The following is a 27,658-nucleotide window of genomic DNA, read 5'->3' on the forward strand; positions in this document are numbered from 1 at the left end:
TAAGAGACTATCAAACTTGGAACAGCTAAATTGCCATTTCCTGTTAATGACAACCACCAAAATTTCTCAGTTTTGAGAATGTAGCTACATATAAAACCTACTTCCCAGAGCATTGCGTTTAAATTCTAAAACAAAACACTTATGTAATTATTTTAAAGCATCTTAAATCCATATGCTAGAAAAACTCAAATTAAAGATGACACAACTTTTATTTACACCTATCTATTCAAGTCACTATTTTCAAGCTAAAAACATTTTAGCTAAGCAAGCACAATGCAATTAGTCAATTAGTCAACAAATGTTCCTTGTAACTTGGAACATCTTCAAGCATAAATGAGAAATCAAAGAAAACGAATATTGTTCAGAATTTGAAAGTTTAATCATCAGAACTGTCATTGACACCTAAAACATCAAAGCCCTTCGTGACATCATCGTTGATATTTGTAAAACATAGTTGCCATTGATATGGATGGACCATAAAAAATTCAGTACAATCCAGAACTGCGCAGCATGCAGAATGTTCCACAACATATGAAGTCTGCTATGAGTTTCGAGTAGAATACAAACTTAGAACAGGATGTTTCAGATTGATGTCATAACTCACAATTACCCCTAGATTCAGAAGCATTATTCACTTTTGGTAGATATATTTTTAATACACACACCACACAAAAATTAATAAGATTCTCAAACCTACTTGTGGGCAACCTTAAAGTAAACAATCACAGCGATCACTATAACCAGGACACCTATAAGGCCACCTATAATATACTTGTTTCGGCTCATCCTCCTTGTCATTGAAGTAAGAATCTTTCTGCTCTTACCAATATTGTCATCCACTCCATGAAGCTGCATCACATAAAATGCATTAGACCAAACAGTAAAGTTTTAATTCATAGATCGTACCAATCAAAACAACAATCCTGAAGTTGAAGATAATAACCACATAAAACAAGTATGCATCCATTAGCCCTGTGTGATATTTCAAGTTAAGAACTAAGAAGATGAAAGAGACAACATGATAAACAAGGTTAAGTTGATTCTAGTTCAAATTTATATAGAACCAGCCTAGATCCATCTTAAATCCAGATCTACCAAGTGCCGAGAAGGATCAAATCTCTTTGCATCTTAAGATATTTGTATCTCTAGAGATTTGATCCCTCTCGGCACATCGCGGATCCAGAGTTAAAATGGATCTACGCTGGTTTAATTCCCCCATTTATATAGGCTATATTCTACATGATACCACGTGCAATACCATGGGTTCTCATAAACCTAGAGCTCAAAAACCACTAATAACTGGACCAAGTCAAGTTTACCTTAACTACCCAACAACAATTAATAAAAAAATAATGTAAATTTTTTATTTTAACATTGGTTTTATTTCTATTTCAAACTTTGCGTTAACTACCAAATAAAAATTTATACAAAAAATAAAAATAATAATGTAGAATTTTTATTTTAACATAAGGTTATTTTTATTTTTATTTTATTTTGACCAAGTCAAAATGTTTACAAGATAGGACATTACAAAATCTCCTACATACTAGGCTGGAGAGCACCTCAAAGCACATTAAACAAACAAAATAAATAAATAAGAAATAATAATATTTTTCTACAATCCTCGATGAGGGTGTTGGGCTACTGAAGCCACCTGTCACGTCATGGATGACAAATGGTCCTCCGTTAATACGGGGGAGGGCAGGAGATCAGCGCCTCAACCACACGAATGTAATTGCTCTTGGGCTCGCTTGGGTGAACCATTCTCCCTCGCCTGCGTGCAATAGATTAACTCTGATCTGGGTGTCAATGGTGTCGTCACACCATCGGTTAAATTGCATGGTACGTGAAGTTATTTGGTTGTTCTATGGCTCACCGAACATTGCACACTCCTCTGTGCTCTTATCTCTTCTGGTATTTGGGCTAGGGTGGTGGTTGTCTGTTTTTTGCTCCTCCTGCAAGCCTAATTCAATATTCTCTCTCTCCTTCCTGCAATTTGAGAAACTTTCCCTCTCCATCCTAAACCGGAGGGCGTGTCGTCTGTGGCTCTAGTTGGTTCCGGGTTTAATTGCCTTGCACTCTTTGGGTTTCTCGCCTTGGTATTTTGGTGGGTGCTTCTTGGGTTGTATGTGTTTGGTGTCCGCTACTGGTTTTACTGGTTTCGTGTCCACTGGTGGTGTCGTTCCCTTTTGGGTCGTGGAATTTGCTTAGGGGTGGTGTTGGTCATTGGGCGTTCTCGTCTCTCGATTCTTCCTTTTTAGGGTCACTGGTTTCAAACCTCCCTTCGATGTCTCGTTGCGGCATTGGTTGGTTTGGAATCTAGGAACCCGCTTTTCAAATCTCTCTCGTGTGCTATTTGCTCTGCCCCTTCTGGTCTTTTCTGTTTTGGTCTCTCTCGCTTGTTCGGTCTGGTTCGGTTCTAGTATGGTGGTGAATTTCCCGTGGTGGGAACTTTTGAGTTGGATTATCTTTCCCTCTCGGTCTGCGGTGGGGTCTGCTTGGCCTCTGGTGGAAGGTGGTTGCGCATTGGAGCTCTCAATTCTTGCCTGTGTCCGATTGGGTTATTTCCGATGGCCTTTGGTTCGTTTTGGTCACTGTCTCTGAGACCTCGGCTTCCTTCTAGACTCCATCATGAAGCATAGCCCTCGCTCTTAGCGCATCCTAGCCCCAGCAAAGACAGAAGGTTGACCTAGTCATGTAGGTTCTCGGGGTGGCGCTGCAATTGTGCATGGAGGCAGTGCCAGGCGGGGTGCAGGTTCAATGAGTGGTGTGGGGTGTGGGTGTTGCGGATCCCGTGGGGGGACGCAGATCCTCAGCAATTTCCATGACAGGTAGTCGCATCAGCATGTCACCTTAGTGTGGTTGTGGCACAACGAAGGTGGTCGGGGGCAGCATCATGGTCGTGTTATGGCTTCTCGAGGTTGCAATAGTCAAGGATGTGCAGATCGGGCTCTTTCTAGGCATCCAGGGACTTCCACAGTGGTCCAGGAACTGGTGCAATCCCTCACTGCTCAGTTAGAAGCTCTTGATCGAGCCTGAAGGGAGGAGCATGAGACCGTCATGGCCAAACTTGAACAACTCCAATACTTCCAGTGCCATGTTCGTGAAAAGGTGATCATTGTTTGGCGCGGGTAAAAATCGCTAACAGAGAAAGTTGAAAAACTAGAAACTTGGCTTGGTCACTTTGAGCACCATGTCAATTGTCTACATTGCCCTCCTCCCCCTCCAAGTACAGGGCCAGATAATCCTGCTTTAATTACCTCTGACGACTGATTATGATCACTGGTGTTTTTCTTGTTCTAATTTTCTGGCATGTTAGGCCTCTCAGGCTATGGATCTCTGGCAATTTTTCTTTTTGTTTGTTGTATGGTTATCGCATTGGTCAACAATCTTGGTCAGGGTGAGACCACATGCATTTTGACATCTTTGTATATGCTCTTTGATTAATAAAAACCTTTTGACTTGCAAAAAAAAAAAAGAGATCTACAAATTGAATAGGGAGGATTGCAAACTGGAATGTAATGAGCTCTGCAAACCCCTGCAGCAGTTATGGTTTCGCCCTAGCTAGCTGCTCTCTCTTCGCACGATCTCCCTATAGCCTCCTACTGCGCAGATCTCGAAGATTAATGGAGATTTCTAGTGATTCTGCGGAAAAGACAATCCCTCTTGAAGGAATGGCAGTCGGTTCTGCAGAGTCTTCTTCACAGGCAGCTCAAGCCAAGGTTTCTTATAGTGCCATGTTGAAATTCGGATCTGCTCTTCTGGTAGTTCAAGCTCCTGCCTATAATGTTCCCTTGGGGGAAGAAGCTTTTAGTTGTGCAAAATATTTTTCAAAACTAATTTTGGTCTGTAGATTTAATGAGTTTTGGTTGTGGCTTATCAATCTCCATAAGTGGATATCTAATATGTAGAAACCTCTTTTGACTCAAGAACTTAATGGCTCGGTGTTTTTTTGTTGTTTTTTTATAACCTTCAAGATAAAAAGATTATTTGTGATCCCAAGCCTTGGTTTTGGTGTAATGTTGGTCACTTCATGCAGCTCTAGTCTCCTTCTTTTGATCCAATATCGACATTGATCTCGTTAGCTCCAATTTGGGTAAAGGCTCCAAAACCTTCCCCTGCATCTATGGAATATTCCTTCGTTAACTTCCATTGAAAATGAAATAGGGAAATCTTAGTCGTAGTTCTAAAACTTGGCATTTTTTTAAGACCATTTATGCTCGAATATGTGTGGAGATGGATTTTGATAAGGGTTTTCCTATCGACTCCAAACTATGTATGGGTTCAAAAGCTTGATTGTGAAAATGTTTCATTCCTATACCAGGTGTGTTATGAAACAAGGTATGTAATCAAAAATTGCCCCAAGCGATTGCAAAATACAGTATACAAGGAAGAAGAAACCCAGGATAAGGAGAAAGCAAAAGACAGTCAAGAAGAAGAGCATGTCAAAGAGGATCCACCGGATACAGAGACAAAGGAGGCCCCATCTTCAACAACCCCTTGTGAATACTAGATCCTCCTGTGAACCCTCAGGAAACAAGACTGGAAAAAGCAATTCCTTAGGTAGCACAACTAAACAAGGATTTAAAAAGTGACAAAGGTGTTGTAAACAACAAAGGTCACTCACAAAAGGGTGACTACTTGGATTTAGCAGAAAACACAGGTTGGATCCAAGTCAGGAAAAGGGGCAAAAACATTTCGCCAAGGAAAACGAGAAGTCAGCCAAAATCAAATCAACAAGCAGTAAAAAATGGAATGTAAATGTATCTAGATTTTGGGAGTATTTTGGAAAATCTTTAGCTGGAAAGGGAATAAATTTTGTGTATTAGGGAGTACTCATTTGAGGGTCTGGATTGAACCAAAGTGCTCAATCTCAAACCCACTACGGATATTGTTAACTCTTAAGAAATGTAATGGTTCTGGGCTAGTTCTCGGATCTATATTTTAATATAAACCCTCATATCTATTTCTTTTAAAAATAATAATAATCTTCTACAAGATAACTAAAATACACATAAAACCAATCACTAATCCATAGACCTAGTTTAATAAGAATTTCATATACCAAAACAGTTATAGCTTGGAATATATTGTTACACAAGGATCCTGCCTAAGGTTTGCGAAGAAATCTCATGCTAAAAGCGCTCACTTACTAATAGACACACGGTGAAAAGTTTCATTATACATCAAAAAGTGTCGTGTAACACTCTTATAAAACATTGGATATGCACAGCAGACTAGGCTTATTGCAAAGCTTTTAAAAATTACTCATAATCTAAGTTGCACGCAATGGGGAGATGGGTACGAGTTTCCGAAACGAGCACAAGTACGAAACGTGACCCCCCCTCCCCCCCAAAATTTTGGAAACGGAGAAACGCAATATATATATATATATAATAGGACATTTAAGAAATAATGTGCAATCATAAAGCATATATCATACATTCTAGTTTATTACATTATGATTAAATTGTCAATTGTCAATGCATAAACTATAAGTCTCTAAATTTACATCACATTTACTCATGAATGATCACATAATGAAAATAGCAATATCCAAAATCAGCGACGAGAAATTTCTAATTTCTTGTCTCGTGCTTGATTGGGAGTCTCCTCCTACATAGTCGAACGACCTTAGTGCTCTTGATTAAATACAAGCTCCATACCCTAGTACCCTACATGCTCTTGATCATTGGGAGTCTCCCCTATAGAGAGGGGTTGGTTCTCTTTATTAAATACAAGTTCCATACCCTAGTACATGACAAAATCCAATGGAAACATTGCAATCCCCCAATCTTGAAATCTTGAAAAACAGATAAGTCTATTGGATTTTGAGTGAGATCTAAAATTCTACTTTCTCCATATGAAATCAAATGAGGGCGAAACCACTCTCAAACATCCTGAGTTATTTAATGGTAATGTTAAAAATTTAAGTAAAAGGATGAAAATGAAAATAAAAGAGAACATTACCATGACTACGTATCAACACTAGGGCCATAGGCTTGAACATTAGGTTGCCCCACTCAAAAAAATCCTCTTTTTTATAACTTGAGAGGCATCTAGAAGCATCCATAAGATATTTTAGTCGCCCAATAAAGAATTAGAAGTGAAAAATTTTTAAAAAATACAAGAAAAAGTCAAGTTAGAAGAGGAAACTCCACCATATGGCCTGGACACTGGTTTCCGGCCGTACTGGCCACGTTTCCTCCTCAACAAACGGGCCAGTACGGATAGAAATGAGTTTCCAGGCCGTACGGTACGAGTTTCCTCGTTTCCAGCTGGAAACAGACCCTTCTCCAACGTTTTCTGCAACTTAGCTCATAATATTGAACCCTGCAAAGAAGGTGATGTGTCATCGGGTGTATTAACAGATGACATTGTTGATTGAAGCTTAAGCATCAAGTTAGAAGCTAAAACACTCAGTAATCACAATTCCCCGAAGGAACATGCATGCTTTCCCCATGAAAAGTGACCACTTTTCCCTATATATGTTGTATAGCTTCATTAAAAAGTTGGTAAGTATTCATTATATCCAACAGGCAACAAGATGAAAACCAGTTATAAAAAAAGTTAACTGAAATGCTAGACAAATACTTAAACACAAAATTGTCAAGACAAAAGCAAATTACTTTCCTCTTTCAAAAAAGAAGATAATAAAACAATAAGAAATCAAAAACATTAACCACCATATTTCAATCCACAATAACCTAACATATGAGCCAACCCTTTTATTGAAACACAAGACCACAAAAATGTGAAAAATGAAACTTCTCCAACGTTTTCTGCAACTTAGCTCATAATATTGAACCCTGCAAAGAAGTTGATGTGTCATCGGGTGTATAAACAGATGACATTGTTGATTGAAGCTTAAGCATCAAGTTAGAAGCTAAAACACTCAGTAATCACAATTCCCCGAAGGAACATGCATGCTTTCCCCATGAAAAGTGACCACTTTTCCCTGTATATGTTGTATAGCTTCATTAAAAAGTTGGTAAGTATTCATTATATCCAACAGGCAACAAGATGAAAACCAGTTATAAAAAAAGTTAACTGAAATGCTAGACAAATACTTAAACACAAAATTGTCAAGACAAAAGCAAATTACTTTCCTCTTTCAAAAAACAATATAATAAAACAATAAGAAATTAAAAACATTAACCACCATATTTCAATCCACAATAACCTAACATATGAGCCAACCCTTTTATTGAAACACAAGACCACAAAAATGTGAAAAATGAAATTCAGCAGTTAATCATTCTTGTACAAAATATCTTCACTCAAGAAAGCAAGATGCTAGAGCCTAGAATATCCACAACTTACCTCAAAAAGGAGAATCAAACTTTAATTTTATTATTCAGGGAGAATAAAAATACCGATGGAAATTTGCAAAAAATAGTTGCTGATGTATGCCCTTTGAATGTATAAGTATTTCAATGAAATAATCACTCTGTCCAGTCAACAGTTTTCGACATAAAAGAGTAGTACTTCGAGACACCACAGCATTCCAGACAATATTGGACATTATGGACTTTTTTAAAAGGGCTCATGACAACTAATCTTTGCAGCATTAATTCATTCACCAGCTTCTCTTCTGATTTATGAACCTCTAAGAGAGAACACTTTGACCTTAAGGCTTAAACTGACTGCTAGAGAATTAGGGCTAGGCTATTCTACTCTAGAAACATATTAGTAATGAGTTCCAACATAGACAAGCAACAATCTAATTCAGACTGACAGAATCACAGACCAGAGGTTAAAATCTTGGTTATGACATGATTTCGTTCCTTTACAAGCACACTGCAGTTACTTCAACATGAGATAGAACGTTTCTAATGATCAGCTGTCAATATTGAAGGCTTTGGAGCCCATCAGAGTAGATTTTACACATCAAATAAGTGTAGAAGAAAGAAAATTCCCTTCAAAATAGTTTGAAGGGATAATTTGGGACATCATGCAAGAAATTACCTCATTTAAATTTCTATTAAGGAAGGGTTCAGTTTTTCCATTGTTAGATTTCCTTAAATTCTACTAACCAATTTGCAAATTCTAAGTGTAAAACCAGAAATACAAACAACTGTTGTTCTGGAAATTTATATTACAAATAGATTGAGTTTTCTAACACATTCAACACATAGAACAGAAGATATACCCAAGAAACCCCAACTCTGAGGAAAAACCTGCAACTGTGTTTTCTATTAGTTCAACAAATAATAAATTTTCTACAGATGTATACAAACCCCTATGAAATGCTTGGGCGAATCTGCTCCCCTGCACACAGTACAGCCATGCAAATCGATCTCTCACTGCGCATTGTCACTCAATGTACAACCGCGTTGGTTCTGAGTTGGGCTAAGCCTATTCGGCATCTTCCTTCTGGCCTCTCAATCCCTGATCTGCTCGCTACTGCTAAAAACCCTTCTCTTGTTGAGCCAATCACACTCTCTATGCTCATCATACTAGTCACTTACTCGCTAATCTCTTCCTATAATTTTGACCTCAACCTTAACATCTCTCTCAATGGCTGAGATTAAATCGTGATGAAAGGCAGAGATTAAATCATAAGTTAACTTAGGAATTTTTAATTTTTCCTAAGTCCAACTTTAGGAAATAGTAAAATAAATTAATATTTTGCTAAAGCAGTTGCCTTGTGGGTTCCTTTGCTAGCCTTAGCACTTTGGAAACCAAAATCCTTACTTCTCTACTCCAATCAGCACTCCCTCTTAGAGAGCAAGGTGTTCAGCACTACACCCAACTTCTCTATAAGGTAAACCAATCTGCTCCCTGGCAAAGCCTTGGTCAGGACTCAGAATGCCTGTTGCCTGCTCCTCTATATACTTATTGGAGTGAGACTATACCTCTTTGAACAATACCCCTGATGTGATGATAACGTATGTTGATGTGCTTTGGGCGATCATAAAACAAAAGATTCTCAAAGAGCTCGATGCACCTCTACTTGTCACAGTGGATCAAGGTAGGTTCCAACTCTATTCCAAATGAGCACACGAGAAGTTTCCTCAAACAAATAGCTTCACACACAATTAAACTAGCAGCCATGCACTCAGCCTCAGTTGAGCTCAATGCAAGTTTTGCTTCTGATTGAACCAAAACAGTTGTTGATCCAACATTGAATGTGCATCCCAATGTGCTCTTCCTGTTTATCAGACTCTCTTCCAAATCTGCATCAATGAAGCCCTCAAGCCTCATCTCATCAACTTGTCTATACCACAATCCAAACTCCTGAGATATCTCAACACGTGCTTGGTAGCAACCCAATGTGCTCTAGTAGGCTCGACCCGAAACTGCTCAAAGAGTTAACATCAAAACATATATGTAGTTGTGTGTTTACCATATACAACAACAACCCAATCAATCGTCTAAAAAGTGAAGGATCTACTCACTCTGAACTAGATGTCTCATGAGTCACCATGTACGTGTTCGTGTTCGAGTTCAGTGACCTTGAAATTCGAATAAAGTTCGGCACCTAAAATATTTCCGATAAAGTTCAACGTAAAATTCGACATATATAAATTTGAAAAAAAAAATGTCTATATATATATATATCAATTTAAAGTCATTCAAAGTCCATAATGCACATTGCAAACACATAAGATTATTGCTCAAACATTTAAATCATTTCCACATAATTTTATAAACCATGAAAACGAGTGCCAATAAAGAACCAATGTTCTACCAAGACTCCAAGATGGGGAGACGCACAAGGGGGACGTGTGGGAGTACCCTCAAATTTTAGGGAAATTAGGGTGGATGTCGGAGTATATAATTTTTTTTTCCTTTGTAATATATATATATATATATATATATATATATATATATATTTCAAATTCATATTCAATAATGAAAGCATAAATAGAATGATACATACATAATTGAATTAAATAATGAAATACATTGATCCATACTCATCATCCTTACTAATACATACATGATTCATCCATAAACCACGAGATTCAATAATGAAATACTCTTATCCATATTCAGTATTCATTATTCACCATTCTTGAATCTACATTGGTTTAAAAATTAAATTCATCATTCTAGATTCTAAATTGATTTAAAATTAAAATTCATCATTTATCATTCTAGAATCTAATTAGTACTAAGCAAAACAGACTATAATGCATACTGAAATCTAAAGACTGGAATAGTAAATTGATATAACTAAAACTCAAAAACAATGGAGTGATGAGACTAAAAGTCACTCTAAAGTACACAGAGGGCTTGGTGCTCTTGATTAAATACTAATTCCATACCCTTGTACATGACAAAATGCAATGGAAACATTGCACTCCATCGAATCCTGAATTCCTGAAAAACTAATCTAAAGACTGGAATAGTAAATTGATATAACTAAAACTCAAAAACAATGGAGTGATGAGTCTAAAAGTCACTCTAAAGTACACAGAGGGCTTGGTGCTCTTGATTAAATACTAATTCCATACCCTTGTACATGACAAAATGCAATGGAAACATTACACTCCATCGAATCCTGAATTCCTGAAAAACTGTTAAGTCTGCTGGATTTTGAGTGAGATCTAAAATTCTACTTTCTCCATATGAAATCTAATGAGGTCAGAACCACTCCCAAACATCCTAAGTCACCTCATGGTAATGTTAAAAATTTAAGTAGAAGGATGAAAATGAAAGATAAAGGAGAATGTCACTTTTACTTTAAGAATTTAACATTACCATGAATAGCATAATAGCATTAGTATGGAAAGATGGTCAAATACTACGTTTTCCCTGTCATAAATCATTGTTTACAAGCAAATTTAAGGGGGGACACATAACCCATTTTGAGGGGGAACGCCCAGGCATCCCCCTTTTGGGGAGTCACGTCCCCCACACTAGGGAAACGTCCCCCCTTGCGTCTCCCCAAAAGGGGGACGTGGGGAAACGTTTCCCCAGAAGTCCCCCCATCTCGAGTGCGTGGGGTGCAAGGGGTGCGCGCACCAGACCCTGGGGGACATGTCCCCGTGGAACACAGTAAAGAACCAACTTCCATACATAGTAAAAAAGATGAGAAATTCATCATAGACATTGGCACCCATATCAAATTCAACAAAACCATGGGCCATATCAGATTTCATATATTGAAAAACAATCTGATAAAAAAGTATTCAAAATATATAAACTCGAAATTTTAAAGTAACTTGGCAGTTTTAGAAAATTGTTCATGCAAAGGTAAACTAGAAATCTAAAACAGGAACACAAGTTTTATTCTTGATGTTCTTGTGGCCCACTTGTTATATCAAAAAATTCTATATCATCAAGAGCAGTAAGAGCTGTGAATCTGTTAGATGTTTCAGCATCAGATTCATCACAATTCCCTATCAATGTCACTATCAATGTAAAAATCAACTTCATCCCTTGATGCATTTGGAACAAGATCAATCCACGGAGTAAAGGAATTGGATGACTCTTTAGCCACATTTTTCAAAGCCAACTGCCAGTTACTACGAACATAAACAAGATCTTCTAATCTTCCAGATAACAATCTATATCTTTTCTTGGAATGAATGTGGTCAAAGGAAGTCCAATTCCTTTCACATGCTGATGCACTTGATCCTTGGCTTAAGATATGAATTGCAAAATTTTGCAATTCTGGTGCCTCTGAACCATAAAATTCCCACCATACTGCTGGATCACTTATGCTCCTATCATACTTTGATAATTGTGTTCCAAATAACCCTTCTTCTAACTTGCATGCCCACAATTGACTTCTGACCAAACCTGCAATTACTGGATCTGGATTTAGCTTCTCAATAGCCTGGATAAGTCCATTCATGACTTCTTCATCCCTATGTTTTGATAACCCAAACAATCTAGGGTCCAAATAGCATGTTGTTGCATGTAATGGACTATGCATCAACTTCCATCTTTGATCAATTAAATCCCATATCTCCAAGTAATCAGCTTCCACATTATTAAAAGCACTTGCAATGGTCTCTCGGCAACGATCAATGCTTTCATAAACAAAACCCATACAAGGTTTGTCACCATCAACCATGCGGAGCACATTAACAATTGGGCCACATATTTTTAAAACCTTGTTTGCATTTTCCCAAAAGCCATTATTGAGCACTATTTGTTCAACATATTTCCCCCTAGTTTCTTTTGAAAGGGTAGATCTCTCCCACTCAGTATTGCAAAAAACAACTCTTAGGCTTGTTTTTTCCTCACAACTCTTTTCAGAGTAATATAAAAAGTGGCAAACCTTGTATCACAAGGCCTCAACAATTCTTTTAATGCATTCTTCCTATATATGCTCAAAGTGAGACAAAGGTTGATGATGAAGTTTGCAATTGTTTTGGCTCTTCGAATTGTCTCATTGACCCAAGGAAATTTGGCTAAGTCATGCAACATTAAATCCAAGCAATGAGCTGCACAAGGGGTCCAATAAATGTGATTATATTTTTCCATAATCAGCTTCCTTCCACCAACACAATTTGATGCATTATCTGTAATAACATGGACCACATTTTTCTCCCCAACCTCTTGAATTGCTTCATCCAAAATTCCAAAAATAAATTCTAATGTCTTTACTTGATCCATTACATTTACTGCCTTCAAGAAAAGTACCCCTTGAGGACTATAAACAAGCACATTGACCAATGGGCGATGACACAAATCTGACCAACCATCACTCAAAATTGTGCATCCTGTAAGTTTCTAAGACTCCTTAATTTGAACCAACTTTCCTGTCACTCTGTCTTTTGTTTTCTTTAGCAAAGTTGTCCTTAAAGCTTCAAATTCGGGAGGAACATAGCCCTTCCCAAATTCAATGGCCTTTTTAATTACATTTTTAAAATATGGACTCCTCACCACATTAAAGGGAATTGCACATGCATAAAAGAATTTTGCAACAACATCATCAACTTCTTGTCTCTCCACAAGTTTCCATAATTGATTTAATGTTTTGGTTCCACCTGTTTTTACTTGAGTAGAACTTGATCCACCAATGGTTGAGATTGAATTAATGGTGTTGGAGGAAGACATCGCAATCTACCTCTCAATTCGCTGCCTATTATTTTCCCTTTTCTCCTTTTCCATCTTTGAAGTGGAATAGTCTTTCTCCACTGCGGTTTTTTGTTCATCAGAGATCTTAATGCAGCCTTCAACACCACCTCCACTTCCATTGTTAATACTGACAAGGTGATCCACTGCTCTAGTTAAAGAGACAGTGAATTGATGTCCACACAGCTGACACAAAAGATTTTTCCCCTCTTTTTTTACAAAATTCCATGCTACATCGGTTGATTTTGGGGGTGCCATTGAAATTTGAAGGTTTTGAACTTCTGATTGTTGAAGACTCAAGTGAAGGCTTGAAGATTGAAATGTTTGCCATTTTTTTTAATTTACATTTTAATTAGTTTTATATTTTTTTGCAGAATGAAATTATGAAACTATAATTTGTAAAATAAATTTAAAGAGTCTGGATCTCTCAGGTTGAACCCTGAGAGCCCAGTCACTATATTAAAAAAAACTAGTAAATTGTAATTTGTAAAATTGTATATATTAACTTATTAATTTTTAACCAATAAAAAAAATGTGCATTTTAATTTTTGACTTACTTGGAGGCTAGAGTCTGGACAGTGTGCCTCGTTGAAGACTGCTTATGATTTGGTTGAACTGGAAGTCTAGAACAGATGCTCGGGAGTCTGGACAGTGGACTTTGGAGTCGACGTCGGCGGCCACAAGACGGGGAGACTGAACTTTGGACTCTAGAGACAGGCCACGGCGTAGGCCATAGTGGGCCTCTAGTGGCAATGTTATAGCCAATGACGCAGCACGTTGTTAGCCTGTTGTGCCCTACCACCCAGTGCTACTGCTAGTGCTCAGTGGCAACTCAATGCTCTGTCACGAGACGATGTGTATGTTAGTGCGATTTGTGAGAATGAAACAAAAAGAAACCCACCTTGCCTACGGCATACATAAACAACGATTTGTCATTTTTTTAAACAGCGGCAAAAACAAAACCCTAAGTAACTTAGATGGGCGTGCATAAAAAATCTTTTTTTTTTAACCAGATAAAATCAAACCTGAACAAATTCAATGGCAAATTTCAAGATGAATTTAATTTTCAGCGATCAAGTTCGGCGATTAAGTTCGGGTTCAAAATTCGGGTTTGAGTTCGTCATTTTGTTCGGCGAACTTGATCGAACAAATTCGAGTTCACTTGAAGTTCGGTGAATTTCAAATCCCTAGGATTAAATTCGTCAAACCCGATGACTTAGGATGTATCCACCTTCCTCCAGTTTGTGACTAGGGGTGTGGTCATGGGCTTGCAATCCTACATGTGAAATCCCCTAAGAATCTTCAGGGCACACTTGCCCTGTCCCATTAAGATCTCCCTGTCACCCTGCCAAACATTCAGCCCAAGGAAATAGTGTATCAACCGCATATCCTTCATCTCAAACTTGCCTGCAAGATCTCTCTTGCACGCCTAGATGAGCTTATCTACACCTGTCAAAATTAGATCGTCTAGATATAACACCAGAATAAGCGACTCACCTCCAACAAAAATGTTGTTGGCAAAGTTGTCATTGATTGCAAAGGACATTGAAGTGCTCAATTGGTGCTCTCATGTTGTTGAGGTGTTGTTGATCAGGAGGTAAAAGAGTTGAGTATGTGTTGTTTGTCAGAGGTATGTTGTGATGTGAATGCCAATGTGATGTGATGACGTGGGTGTGGGGAGACGCACAAGGGTGACGTGTGGGAGTACCCTCAAATTTTAGGAAAATTTAGGGAGGGCAGGGAGACTTCTATATATATAATAAAAACATAAATATATTGATCCATACATAATCGAATTAAATAATGTAGTACATTGTTCCATATTCATCGTTCATATTGGTAGATACATCATTCATCCATACACCACGAGATTCAATAATGAAATACATTGATCCATATTCATTATTCATCATTCTAAAATATACATTGATTTACAAATTAAATTTATCATTCATCACTCTAGAATGTAAATTGATTTAAAATTTAAATTCATCATTCATCATTCTAGAATTTGATAAGTACTAAGCAAAATACACTATAGTAGATACCAAAGTTATCGAAATTGAACTAGTGATCGAACTGTAAAACCTTCTAAACCAAGGACCGGACCGGAACTAGAAATGAAACCAGACCTAAAAATTGATCGACCAAAAACAATCAAAATATTCACGTTTTAAAGAGAAACATATATATTCATGTGCATTGATATGAATCCAAAACATATATACACAAATAAGCAAAATTTGTGATTCATATAGCATGTAAGGGTGCACATAATCAAAAATATCACTGAATGCAATCCATCTGTGAACAGACAATACATCAACAAATAGACTCTAGATGGCCTCTAGCATCAAAAAAAGATCATGCTACAATAAATACCTACATATCATCAAAATCATTACCTATATTAGGATCTTCATCATCAATATCACCCTCCAAACATTAAAAAAAGATAGAAAAAATGTAGCATGTCAAGTCAAGATTTTGTTTGAGTGATGAGGACATTTTTAGTAGGCTCATGATAGAGAAGTTTGACAACCAATGCCATTAACATAAAGGTACATAGAGGGCTTGGTGTTCTTGATTAAATACTATTTCCATACCCTTGTAAATGACAAAATCTAGTGGAAACATTGCAATCCCCCCAATCCTGAAATCTGAAAATTTGTCAAGTCTGTTAGATTTTAAGTAAGATCTTAAAATTTTTTCCATATGAAATCCAAGGAGGTTGGAACCGCTCTCAAACATCCTGAGTCATTTCATGGTAATGGCAATAATAGGTCCATAGGCTTGGTTATTTGGTTTCCCCACACAAAAGTTTTTGAAACTCAAAAGGGGTGCTTTTGGGGATCCCCTACTTCTGGGTGTCTCCCTTTTATGGGGGTGCGCCCAGAAGGACCCCTTTTGGGTAGACACGTCCCCCGCACTAGGGAAACGTTTCCCCCAATGTCTCCCCAAAAGGGAGACATGGGGAAACATTTCCGCAAGTGTCCCCCCGTCCCAAGTGCGTGGGAAGCGTGGGGTGCAGGGATGTGCCCCGTGGAACGATGGTGAATGCTTTATGGAATACTAACAGCCATCAAGTTATGTTTATAAAAGATGTTATTTTCGAAGGCAGAGTTAGTTGGTTAGACAGATGGTTGAGTTGTGGTGAGACCTAGTTCGTAAGTTACGTGGCAAAAAGAGAAAGAGGAGGAGGAGCAAACGTGATGCAGAAATAGGGAGGAGGAGCAAGAAATAAACAAATGTAAAGAGCAAAAAAAACATGGTTCAAAACAGAGACAAAGACTAGGTAAACCATCACATTAAATGTTGTATGTATCAGGGGATTGTTTTCTCCTTTCAAGTAGTAGCCTCATAAAGAGCAAGTTGGAGCCTGTTAAAGAGGGAGAAGGACTTCTTAGCAAGTCGTAGCTTGCAAAAATAAATTGAGGTAGAAGCCTTCTGTAGGTTGAAGCATACAGAAAACTATTGTAAAAGAGGGAGTAGGAGCTTCCCAACAAGTTGTAGCTTGCAAAATAGCAGAGAGGTTGGAGCCTCCAAAAGCTGATGTAATAGAGGAAGTAGGAGCTTTCCTTTGCATCACAACAACAAAAAATTCATGGTTTTTCCCTTTATGGGTTTCCACTTATATCTGGTGTCCACATGTGTTGCTTTTATATGTCTCTTATGCTATGATTTAAATGTTGTTTACATATTAAATTTGTTATTGATATGATGTTTTGTTGGTCATTTAATAGTTCAAATAAATATTGAAAAGAAAGTAAACAAAAAATTTGATGTCCATAAATACACTACATTGATTCACCCTCCCCCCCAGTGTAGTCAAGTTCCTAACAAATGTAGTAGAGGTTGGTGTCCACTTCACTCTTGGTGAAGCCCAATCCCTGAAGGTAAATGTCAATCCAAACATACCATGCCCGTGGAGCCTATTTGAGCCAATTCAAGGCTCTCTTGAGTCTGCATACGTGTGTCTCTTTGTTGCATGTCTTAAATCCCTACGGCTACTCAATATAAATCTCCTCCTTAACAACCCCATTGAGGAATGTTGTTTTGATTTCCTTAAAACCCAAATTGAGTTTGTCTGTGAATCTCCAAATAAGCATCGTCTCCCCATAATTGCTCCCATCTGGAAGCTTTTCTCAAGCACATATCCCATCCATGAAGGCTTGCCATGATTTGGTTAAACCCAATAGAGCAAAATTTACCAGATCCCTGTCTAGAACTGTCTCACCCTAGCCAACTCTTCCTTTACTTTGGAAGACTCGGTGAGGTAAGACACCACAGAATCTGACTTGGACCTTGCAATGTTCCTAAGCTTGTCCTTCCATACCAACTTCCTAGCCTTGCTTGAACCCTGACAAAGACCAATGATGGTTGTCCACATGGCTTTGGTTGTTTTCTTCCCAAACAGATGAGGAATAATATGGTCTTTGACTCCCTCCAAGATGATTCATCTTGCCCTGGCATCCATCTTATTATGTTGAGCCAACTACTAAGGGTCAGTTGGTGCAGTTGGGACATTATCAACAAAATCCCATACCCCTTGCTCCTTCATCATCACTGTTATCCTTTCATGAAATGAACAAAAGTTGTGTTGAAAGGTGTAACGAGGTTCGATCTTCATAATGACATGTAATTATGATTTTATGTAAAAGAGATGTAAATAAGAAAAATGAAATTATTATATTGACTTGCTTCATGGGTTTCATGAGCAAGGACTTTGTTTTTGAGTCAAGACTCCCATTAAGAATCTTTAGGATTTATTTGTCATCTATTCATAAAATATAAGATTCATTGTCATGTAAACGAAGTCATGTTACACTTTGTAAAAGGTCCTCTTGTCTATGTAAAGTATCCTCCAAAGAACTTATCACTGAACCTCTTCAAGTCGGCCTACAAACATTTTTGGAGCTGCCAGAACAAGTCGGCCTAAAGACCCAAAGAAGAGGGGTATAAGTAGGGGAACTTGGCCTCCATTCTAAGCATAAAGTTTGAACTCCATTCCAGTGAAGAAGCGCAGAAAGAAGTGTGAAAAAGAGATAGTGAGAAAGGGTTTTCTCAAAAGAGAAAAGGACACTCTTCTAGGGTATCAAAGGAAGAATCTTCTGGGGCAAATGAAGTAGAATCTTTTGGAGCAGCGAAGAAGGATCTTCTAGGACAGCAAATAGATATCTTCTGGGGTAGAAGAATCTTTTGGCGTAGCAATATCTTTTGGGGCAGCGAAGAAGGAATCTTCCAGGAGGCAGTGAACAAGTTTCTTCTGGGAAGGAATCCTCTGAATTAGAGAAGTAGAGACCAAGTTTCTCTAGAAGACCTAGAGACCAAGATTCTCTAGGGAAATTGTGAAGGTGCAACGTAAGAAGTAGAGATTGAGTTTCTCTAGAAGGAGCAAGAGAAGGAAGGGCAAGGAAGACCAAGTTGGTGACAAGGTTCTTAAAGAGGATACTAGAGTCAAGGGTCAGTGTCATGGTCTTGGTACTTATCAATTGAAGATCTAGAAGAAGAATTTTATCAGGTTTTTCCTCTCATGAGATGAGAGGTTTGGGCCCTGGCTAGAGAAGCCTATATTTTGTGTCATTTTTTCTTTATGTTGATCATTGTCTTGATGAGAAAGAACACACTAACAAGCTAACAAAGTGAAAGATCATAAGTAAAAGAAGAACAAGCATATCACAAGCAATTATCAAGCAAAGAAATTGTTAACATTGAATGCCCTAGATTTCTCAACAAGTTGGACGCATCATCCAATGTGTCTTCAAATCTGAGACCCTCATACACCATACTGACAAATCATACTACACAAAACAACTCGCACAGCCCAGAAACAATGTGCACTACCCAGAAACTTTAGTGGCCAAATCGATCTAATAAAATCGCTCCCTCTGAATTGCAACACCTGCTCCTGATGATAAAACTATGTTTGGTCTTCAATCAGAGGCTAAGCTCTGATACCATGTTAGATTTCCTTATAACCCAGTAATTGATTCGCAATTTCTAAGTGTAAAACCAGAAATACAAACAATTGTTGTTTTGGAAACATAAATTACAAATACACTGAGTTTTCTAACTTAGAATCCACAGCGTTATTCGAAAAGTAACTAGTTTTGGTCTTCATAACTGTTGTTGTACTCATTTTAATATGTATACTATGTAACAAACAAGAGAAGAGAAGAAAAAGTTATTATTTTTAAAGCATGGGTTTCATGCTCTTTATTGATGGTCTTCTAGGTAAAAGCATGTTCTTCATGCTTCTAGGGTTTGTTAGGTCTTAGGATTTATTGTCATGAGTTAAAGGAGTCAACATCATGTTTATAAGACCTTTCCAGGCAAAATATATCTTGTAAAAGTATTATTTTCAAGTCTAGAAACTCCTGGAAACTCCTAAATTACAAGTCAGCCCTGGGAGCATCAAGTTGGCCTAAAGGAGGGAATTTGACCCCATGGAAAGGCTATATAAACGAGCAGTTCGACCTCATTTGGTACTCACTCACTCCACAAGTTCGATATCACAAGAAGAAATTTGATCTGTCGCTGAGAGAAGCAGAAAGGGGAGCAAAAGTCTAGGAGAAGAAAGGAGGACGAAATATCTTGTTTTGGGGCTCTACCTCTCTCACACGTGCGAAATTATAGGGTTTCTAGGCTGCAAAAAGAGGTTGAAGTGGCAGATCTAAGTTGCAATAGGACGAAGTGCAACATCTAATAGATGGAAGGAAGAATACTTTATCTAAACCTTGTTGACCTTAGGAGGAGTTGTTTTGCTCTAGGAAGGTCTCAAGAGGAGGTGAAATAAGGGTTTCCTTGGAAGCTGCAAGGCCAAAATTGCAGGGTTGAAGTTGCAGGACAAGTTGTAGTATTGAAGCTAGCAGGTTGAAGTTGCAGTTTGTAGTTCACTGGTGCGCAATCAAAGGACTTGAAGAAGGGCCTATTGCACACATTTTTTCAAAGTTCCAACGAAGCAGTGGTACCATATTTTTCTTCAAAGATTGAGATCATCAGTGATCAGCTCTTGAGTCGTTGTAAACCCATTTTGCAAATTTGTAATGTAAATGATGCTAGTAAGACTGTGTATGTATGTAACAACCTAGGTAAACCTATTATTTTGACGATAAATTTCATCCTAGGAGGATTTTCTTCTCACTGGTTCACCTATGTTTTTAAACACGGATGATCGGAAAAGTCATTCCCTCTAACCTCACCCCAAAGCTAGGGTGGAATTTATCGTCAAACTCTTAGGTGAGTCCTAGTGTTCTAGTCGAGTCTTCTATAAAAGTGGTCTAGGAATAATTTAAGCTAATTGGCTAAATTATTTTATTACAAATCGCTTGATCTAGCAGATCATGTTGTGTCGCAAAATTGGATATGAATTTTGCGGGTCTATAACGAACAAGTATTCCCACTTTGAGGGTAGAATTAGTAAAATCTCATGTAAAAAATATTTTAGTGCATGGTCCCTCATACTTAACCATGGCCAAAATATTAGAGGGTGGAAAAAATAATTAATTCCCTCAAGTGTCAATTAATTAAACTTTTTTGGCAAAAATAAAATTAATCCTAAGCCAGAAAATTAATTAATTACAGTCAAAAATTAAATTCATGGATAAATTAAATTTCCAAGCGGAAAAATTCGTGGGTATTGAAGAAATTAATTTTGGATGTCTCCCACCAAAGGAATATTGGAAATTTCAAGAAAAAATGGACCCTTGGGCCTTGGTAGTTAAGTCAAAGTCAATTTTTTGAGAAAATTAGCTCAAAATGATTATTTTTGAGCTAATAAAAAATGGGTTTAATGAGAAATTCGAAAATTCTTCAAAAAAATATTTTCAACGACTTGCCGACGGCCGAAATTATTTTGACATGGATCAAGCCAACTAGCTGTTATTTTCCACTTGGAGGATTTATCTATAAATTATAAGTCATTTGTGCCTCATGCCATTTGATGTTTGGCTAATGTAACTCTGTTAAAAAAGTGATGTAAAACATTGTCCCATTGGGAATGTTTTGAATAATCATAATAAAAACTTTAGGGTGCAATTCATGGTGTCTTTGTTCTATTGATTTGTGGTATGTGTTGGGTATGGGCATTCCTATATTGTGTCTTAAATTTTTAAATTAAATCGTTATTTCATTATAGATGATAGGAACATTCTATTAATAAGTTCTGGGCTTATCTTAGGTGATCTGATTCATTATTGTTCTAACAGTTTATGCTTGAGAAATTACACGGTGTTTGCAGGTTCCCCGACCCTTCCGCTCCAAGTTCACAAACTGTCGGCACACATTGACCTTGTTTAGACTTCAAATATTTTTATGGTTTTTCTAACTTCTCTAAGGCTGTAATTTGCATTTATTTTCAAAGTACATTATCAAAAATCTTCAAAAAAAAACAATTATCGCTCAAAATCTCTCTTTGTACATTTTGTAAATAGAATTTGTAAAATATAATTTTGTAAATTATTTTCTAATTCTTGTTTTGCAACTGGGGTTTTTAGGGTTTTGAAATTTTTGAAATTTTATATATATTGGGGTTTTGGGTATTTGTGAATTCATTTGTGCAGGTGAGATCAAAGGCAAATAGCTAGATTAGAGCTAGATCTAGGCCCTTGAGGGTAAGATCTAGCCTCTAAGAAATTTTGCAAGGACATCTACTAAAGAATTTGCAAGAAAATGAAGATTTGAAGCAAATTTATTTTCCGGTAAGGGTCGCAACTTTTTTAGCACTCAAAGGCCTAGCATCCTCCTCCAGCCTCAACGTCAACCTTCCTTGCCCCCTGCGTCAGTCCTTTGAGACCTTGCATCACCCTTTTCAGCCTTTTAGAGGCTAGTTGTAAGCCCTTAACAACCATGGCCTCCTCTCTAGCCCTTGTCGTGGGATCCTAAGGCCATTTTTGGCCTGGCCATGAGCCCTTAGGGCCTTGGCCTCCCTCCTTGAGCTTAGACGACAGCCCTAAGGGTCGACCGTGGGCCTTTCTAGGCCTTTCCCTACCCTCGGCCCTCCTCCTCCTCCTCTTCTACGGCCCTCCTCTCTCTCTCTCGACCTCTTCTTTGAGCCTTTCAACCCTCCTTTTGGCCTCTTTCCCTAGCTGTTAGGCCTTCTAGACCTCTTTCACCCCAATGCTAGCCCTATTGGGCCTAGCGTTAGCCTTATTTGGCCTTATAGTTTGCCTCTCCATCCCCGGTTGGCCTCTGAAATTTTTGGACTGAATATTGTGTTGAGAAATCTAAGGCAATCAAAATTTCTCTAGATAATTGCTTGTGATATACTTTTACTTCCTTAGTTTATAGTCTTTTCTTTGTTAGCTTATTAATGTGTTCTCTTCATCAAGACAATTACCAATATGCACAATAAAAGAACAAGTGACACAGTATGCAGGCTTCTCAGCCAAGGCCAAAACCTCTCACCTCTTAAGAGGCAAACCCAATCAAAATTATTCTTCTAGATCTTCAATTGATAATTACCAAGACCATGAGACAGACCCTTGACTCCAGTATCCTCCCAAGGACCTTGTCACTAACCTTGATGCTCTGCCTCTTCCCTTCTTCGACTTTCTTCTTAATCTAAAACTGCTCTCCTCAACTCCTTCTAGAGAAACTCGGTCTCTATTCTTCACACTGTTCTTTCTCAACTTCCTCTAGAGAATCTCAGTCTCTAGGTCTTCACTGGTCTATTCTAGAGAAACTTTGTCTCTATCTCGACCTCTCAGAAGAATCCTTCCCCTTCTCCCCTAGAAGAAACTTCTCCTTCGCTTGCCCAAACCCAAAAGAAACCCTTCTTCGCATTGCCCAGAAGAAACTCCTTCGCTGCCCTAGAAGATAACCCTTTCGTATGCCCAGAAGAACCCTTCCTTTATCACTTCTTCGCACTTCCTTTCGACCTCTTCTTCGCACTTCTGTTTCACTCCTTTTTCATACTTCTGCTTTCACCTTTTCTTCGCACTTCTTCAAGTCGTGTTGCTTACTTATAATGGAGTACGAGTGTGTCTATATATACACCTCACCACATGTCCTTTAGGTCGTCATGACTACTGGAGGTAGGTCGACTTCTTCTAGAGAGTCCCTTCATCGTTGCAGGCCGACTTGAAGAGGATAAGTGACAAGGTCTTGGAGGATACTTTACATAGACAAGATTAACTCTTTTACAAAGTGTAACATGACTTCATTACATGACAATGACTCTAACATTTTATGACTAGATGACTAAAAAATTCTAAAGACTCTCAATGGGAGTCTTGACTTAGAAACAAAATCCCTTGCTCATGAAACCCATGAAGCAAGTCAATATAATAATTTTATTTTTCTTATTTACATCTCATTACATAAAATCATAATTACATGTCATTATGAAGACCGAACCTAGTTACACTTTTCAACACTCATTTGTATATCATCATATCAACCAGCATTGTTAAATAGCAAGGCCTTGACTAACAGCTCCATCTCTCCATAAGATCTGAGCTTCAATGCTAGTGAGACCAATGATTTATAGACACACTCATCATTGTCTCTCTCAGGACATACCCTACTCAGGTACTCAGGATATGTCCCATGAGGGCTATTCTTTTCTTGGACTCCCTAGTCCCACAAGAATAACGGTCCTCCTCGACTACTTACTGTTGGATGCCCTATCTCATCCTCAAATAGTATTGGATGCCAAATGATTACACAATCCTCCATTTTGTCTTCCCAAGTGAAGACCATAACAACATGTCTATCTCTCCTTTTCAAACCAGGAGGACATATTCCATTAAAGGAATGTAATCATTCCTATCACAAAAGAATGTACCTAAGCTCCCTGCTTAGGAATTTTCCAAGTTTCTTCCAAGTAAGAAACTTATTTTCAGGCTCCCTCTTAACTAGGGACCTACCACAGCTCCTCATGTGGAGATCTTGGAACAATCAGCTGCTTGAAGAGCTCCTTCCTTCAATGTCATGAATTTCTTCTTCGTCAAGGAGTCTTCATATTTTGGGAACTTCTACATAGGGCACGGATCATCCATCACTTTTATTCATGAGTTAGTCATATCCTCAACTCATCAGAAAGTGATCCATCAAATTCTCCATCTCACTTTGCTTCATGCCATATTTTTCGGGAGGACATTACATCCTTCTATATGGTCCACTTGGTAGTCATCCACAGATTTCCAATTGGCAGTGCTACATAATCCCATCCAAATATTAGTTCAAAAATAATCAATGAACACTTCAAATGAAAATTACCTTTGTGATCATCTTTCACCATGACATCTTCATGTAAGTATCAGGACCCTGCATGCAGATTGACAAATCTCCCACAGATATCCGTTGTCAAGGGTCTCTATCTTTTTCAGACCTTCATCAGAGTCTTCACATCTTTCCAGGAGATATTCTAGTCAAATCTTCTTGGACTTTGGATGTTAAATGCCTTCTATCTTCGTTGCATATTATCACAATCTCTTCCTATCTTTTCACACTTTATTCCCAGGAGCTTCCAATCAGAGTTCCTTGATTGTAGTCAGCTTCCTCATGATTCATATGAGAACATATTATGTTGATTTCATCTAGTGTGACTTATGCTTTTCTGCAATCTTTCGGGGGAGGAGACCCTTCTTCTCTTGATCATATCTCCCAAGATGGAAATATATTATCTGCAACCATATGACATGACTTTCATAATATCCTATGTAAGGATACATACCTCATCTTTCCTTTTGGTCATCCACACTTCCTGTAGCAGCTTCATTTGAACAAAGGAACTTCATCCTTTAGCCCTGCTTTCTTGTTATGTCATCATACCATCATTCCTCGAATCCCACAAGTTCAAATTCCTGATGAAAACCTTGCTTTCCTTTCTAAATCGTTGAATCCATTGATAAGGATTTCATTAGAGAAACCCGAGGATGTTTCATATCCTTACTTGACATATGTTTTCTTTATTGACTATAATGATCCCAGTCGATGATTAACTCTGCTTCTTTCTATAAGTATCAATGAGGTTTCCTAAGAGCTTCTCATACTTTGTAAACAATTTATTCCAGACATACTTTTTGTTTCCATGTCAAGAGCTCTTATTGCTAATGCTTCTATCGCGATGCTATTTTCGACTCTGATGCATTCTATCTTATTCATACTACATCCTATCTATAAATTACAAGTGAAAGGTACCTTCTAGTGAAGAAGATTATCTCAGTCATAGTAGAGATCTTTTACTTCTTCATTCTTAAGTTTCTTTGACTCAAGCTCTTTCACTTCTTTAGTAATGTGGGCTTCTTCCCTATTTCTCTTGTCCTTACTACGTTTGAGACAATCTCTTCTTTAGTGCCCAAGTTCTTGACATCCATAGCTTCTTATTTTATCCATGTCCTCTTTTTCTTTTGAGGACCGAACTTTCCAAATTTTCTCTTTCTTCTTGTCATTGTAGCATATGCTTGATTCTGCTCATTTGGCCCAACATCAATTTTTGCCTTCAGTCTGGTTTCTTTTGTGAAAATTCTATCACTGCAATATCTGATTTACTTTGCCTACTTATTTTCAATAAGTTATTTATGAAATTCATTCAATAAACATTAAAATAAATTCTGCTCCAGATATCACACCATAATACAGAAACAAACACATGCACAAGAATCAACACATCGACACAGATATTTTGGACAACATTCCCCGGAAAAACCCCAATCCAGAAACCGGTGCAGCGAGGGAAGATTTTATTATTCAGCAATTATTCAATATAGTCAAGTTCCAAACTCGCTTACCCAACAAAGAGAAAAATTATCTAGCACTTCTCCCAATCCCAGCGTCAGCCTGGCTAACCTCTGCGTAGCTCCCAGACACTCTACATCAGCCTTTGCTTGACTGCGTTAGCCCTGGGCCTCTCTGCGTCACCCATGCAAGCCCTCTAGTGACTGCGTAGTCTCCTGCTGCCTTAGCGTCTGGCTCTCCTACCTCTGCGCTGGCCTTCTGTTGTTGATCCTGACTCTTTGCTCCATACTTGCTGCCTCTTGCTGCTCTCAAGACCACTAGTTCGAATTTCTTAGCTAACCCCGCTCTAGAAATCGAACTGACTGGTCTCCCTCAATGTATGTTCCAACTGACCCTCAAGCCTCTTCTTATACTATTCTCGTTGACAATTCAACAGCGGAGATTAAGTCCCTAATCAACGGCTAAGATTAGATCTGGCTTGATCCATGACTTTTGGACCATTTTAACTCAATTTTATATTAATTCACATTAATATTTTATTTTCCCTAAGTTTAGACTTAGGAACTCCATTAAAAAAATTAATTATTTTAATATCTCCCATGCTAGTTAGATTCTGCCCAAACGTATTGGAGATCTCATGTGCTTTAGCCTCTCCACCAATTTTCGTGGCTAGAGCACATCTGATGCTACCCCAAATCAACATCTCCAATCTTACAGAGTGACCATAAATCTTGAAATGGAGTAGTCTCTTTCTTCCCATATAAACTTGAAGTGAAGTTACCCCATTCTTTCGGTAGTGCATTTAGTACCACTGTGGTCATCTCTCTATCAGACATGACTTCTCCTAGTTCTTGCAGTTGATCTCGAATTTCTGATATCCTCAAGAAGTATGAGGATATTCAATCTTCCTTGGATATCTTTAGTTAGTAGAGTTCTTTCCTTAATGCGATTACTTCTCATGTAGTACTTATGGAAAACAACTCTACCAATTTGTCATATATAGCTTTTGCGATTTCCAACTTTGATACATATGGAATTAGAGTCTTTTATAGATTCTATAAGAATCCTTTGGGCTTTCACTTCGCCCTTCATGTATCTAGCATGTGCTTGAGTATCTTCCTTTGGAGGTTGGGTTATTGATCCCTTGATGTGATCCATGACCCCATTCTCAATAAGATTCAGGTTTGTCATTTTCTTCCATGCAAGGTAATTTACAGCCCCAACAAATTTATTGCTTTCCTTGCAAAAAGACATTTTGATATTATCAAATATAGTCATAGACTTACTTGAGTGATTGATGCTTACTTCCTTCTTAATATCGATGTTGATAGAGGATCTACTTCTTGAGTGATTGATGAGAGAGCTTGATTCACGATCCTTCTTGAATGTTCTAGTCTTCTTTCTTTCTTGAAAAGCATCCACTCCTTTGATGATGATCTCTGAAGTGCTTCTAGGGTTTCAGACTTTCTTCTTGCTTCCTTCTTGAAGATAATTTCAAGACTCTTGCTTGGAGTATTCTTCGATCTAGGGTTTTGGTTTAATGAAGATCTAGATCTCTTGCTTGGCGTTCTTTGACTTGCTTTGATCCTTTTTTGAAGTTCAATTCTCATGTCTACTTGCTTTGAATGCCCCTTCTTGTCTTCAGCACCTAAGCTCTGATACCATGTTGAGAAATCTAGGGCATTCAGAGTTAACAATTTCTCTACTTGATAATTGCTTGTGATATACTTTTACTTCCTTAGCTTATAGTCTTTTCTTTGTTAGCTTATTAATGTGTTCTCTTCATCAATATAATTATAAATATGCACAATAAAAGAACAAGTGACACAGTATGCAGGCTTCTCAGCCAAGGCCAAAACCTCTCACCTCTTGAGAGGAAACCCGATCAAAATTCTTCTTCTAGATCTTCAATTGATAAGTACCAAGACCATGAGACAGA

At 37.9% G+C, this 27,658-nt stretch overlaps 1 protein-coding gene across 1 annotated transcript in view; it reads right to left on the reverse strand.

Annotated features, from left to right (window-relative positions):
• Window positions 1-434: 434 nt before the first annotated feature.
• Window positions 435-27,658, reverse strand: part of LOC149180119 (vesicle transport v-SNARE 11-like) — a 103,126-nt gene continuing 75,902 nt past the window's right edge. Inside the window, exon 5 of the mRNA XM_089415905.1 lies at window positions 435-849. Within this exon, the coding sequence (XP_089272031.1) occupies window positions 694-849 (156 nt within the window). The 3' untranslated portion in view covers window positions 435-693. The remainder of the gene's footprint in view (window positions 850-27,658) is intronic.

This window comes from Pinus tabuliformis, chromosome 3_2 (assembly GCF_031772625.1).
Source record: "Pinus tabuliformis cultivar Carrire ecotype Pingquan chromosome 3_2, CPIR1, whole genome shotgun sequence".
Taxonomy (NCBI): domain Eukaryota; kingdom Viridiplantae; phylum Streptophyta; class Pinopsida; order Pinales; family Pinaceae; genus Pinus; species Pinus tabuliformis.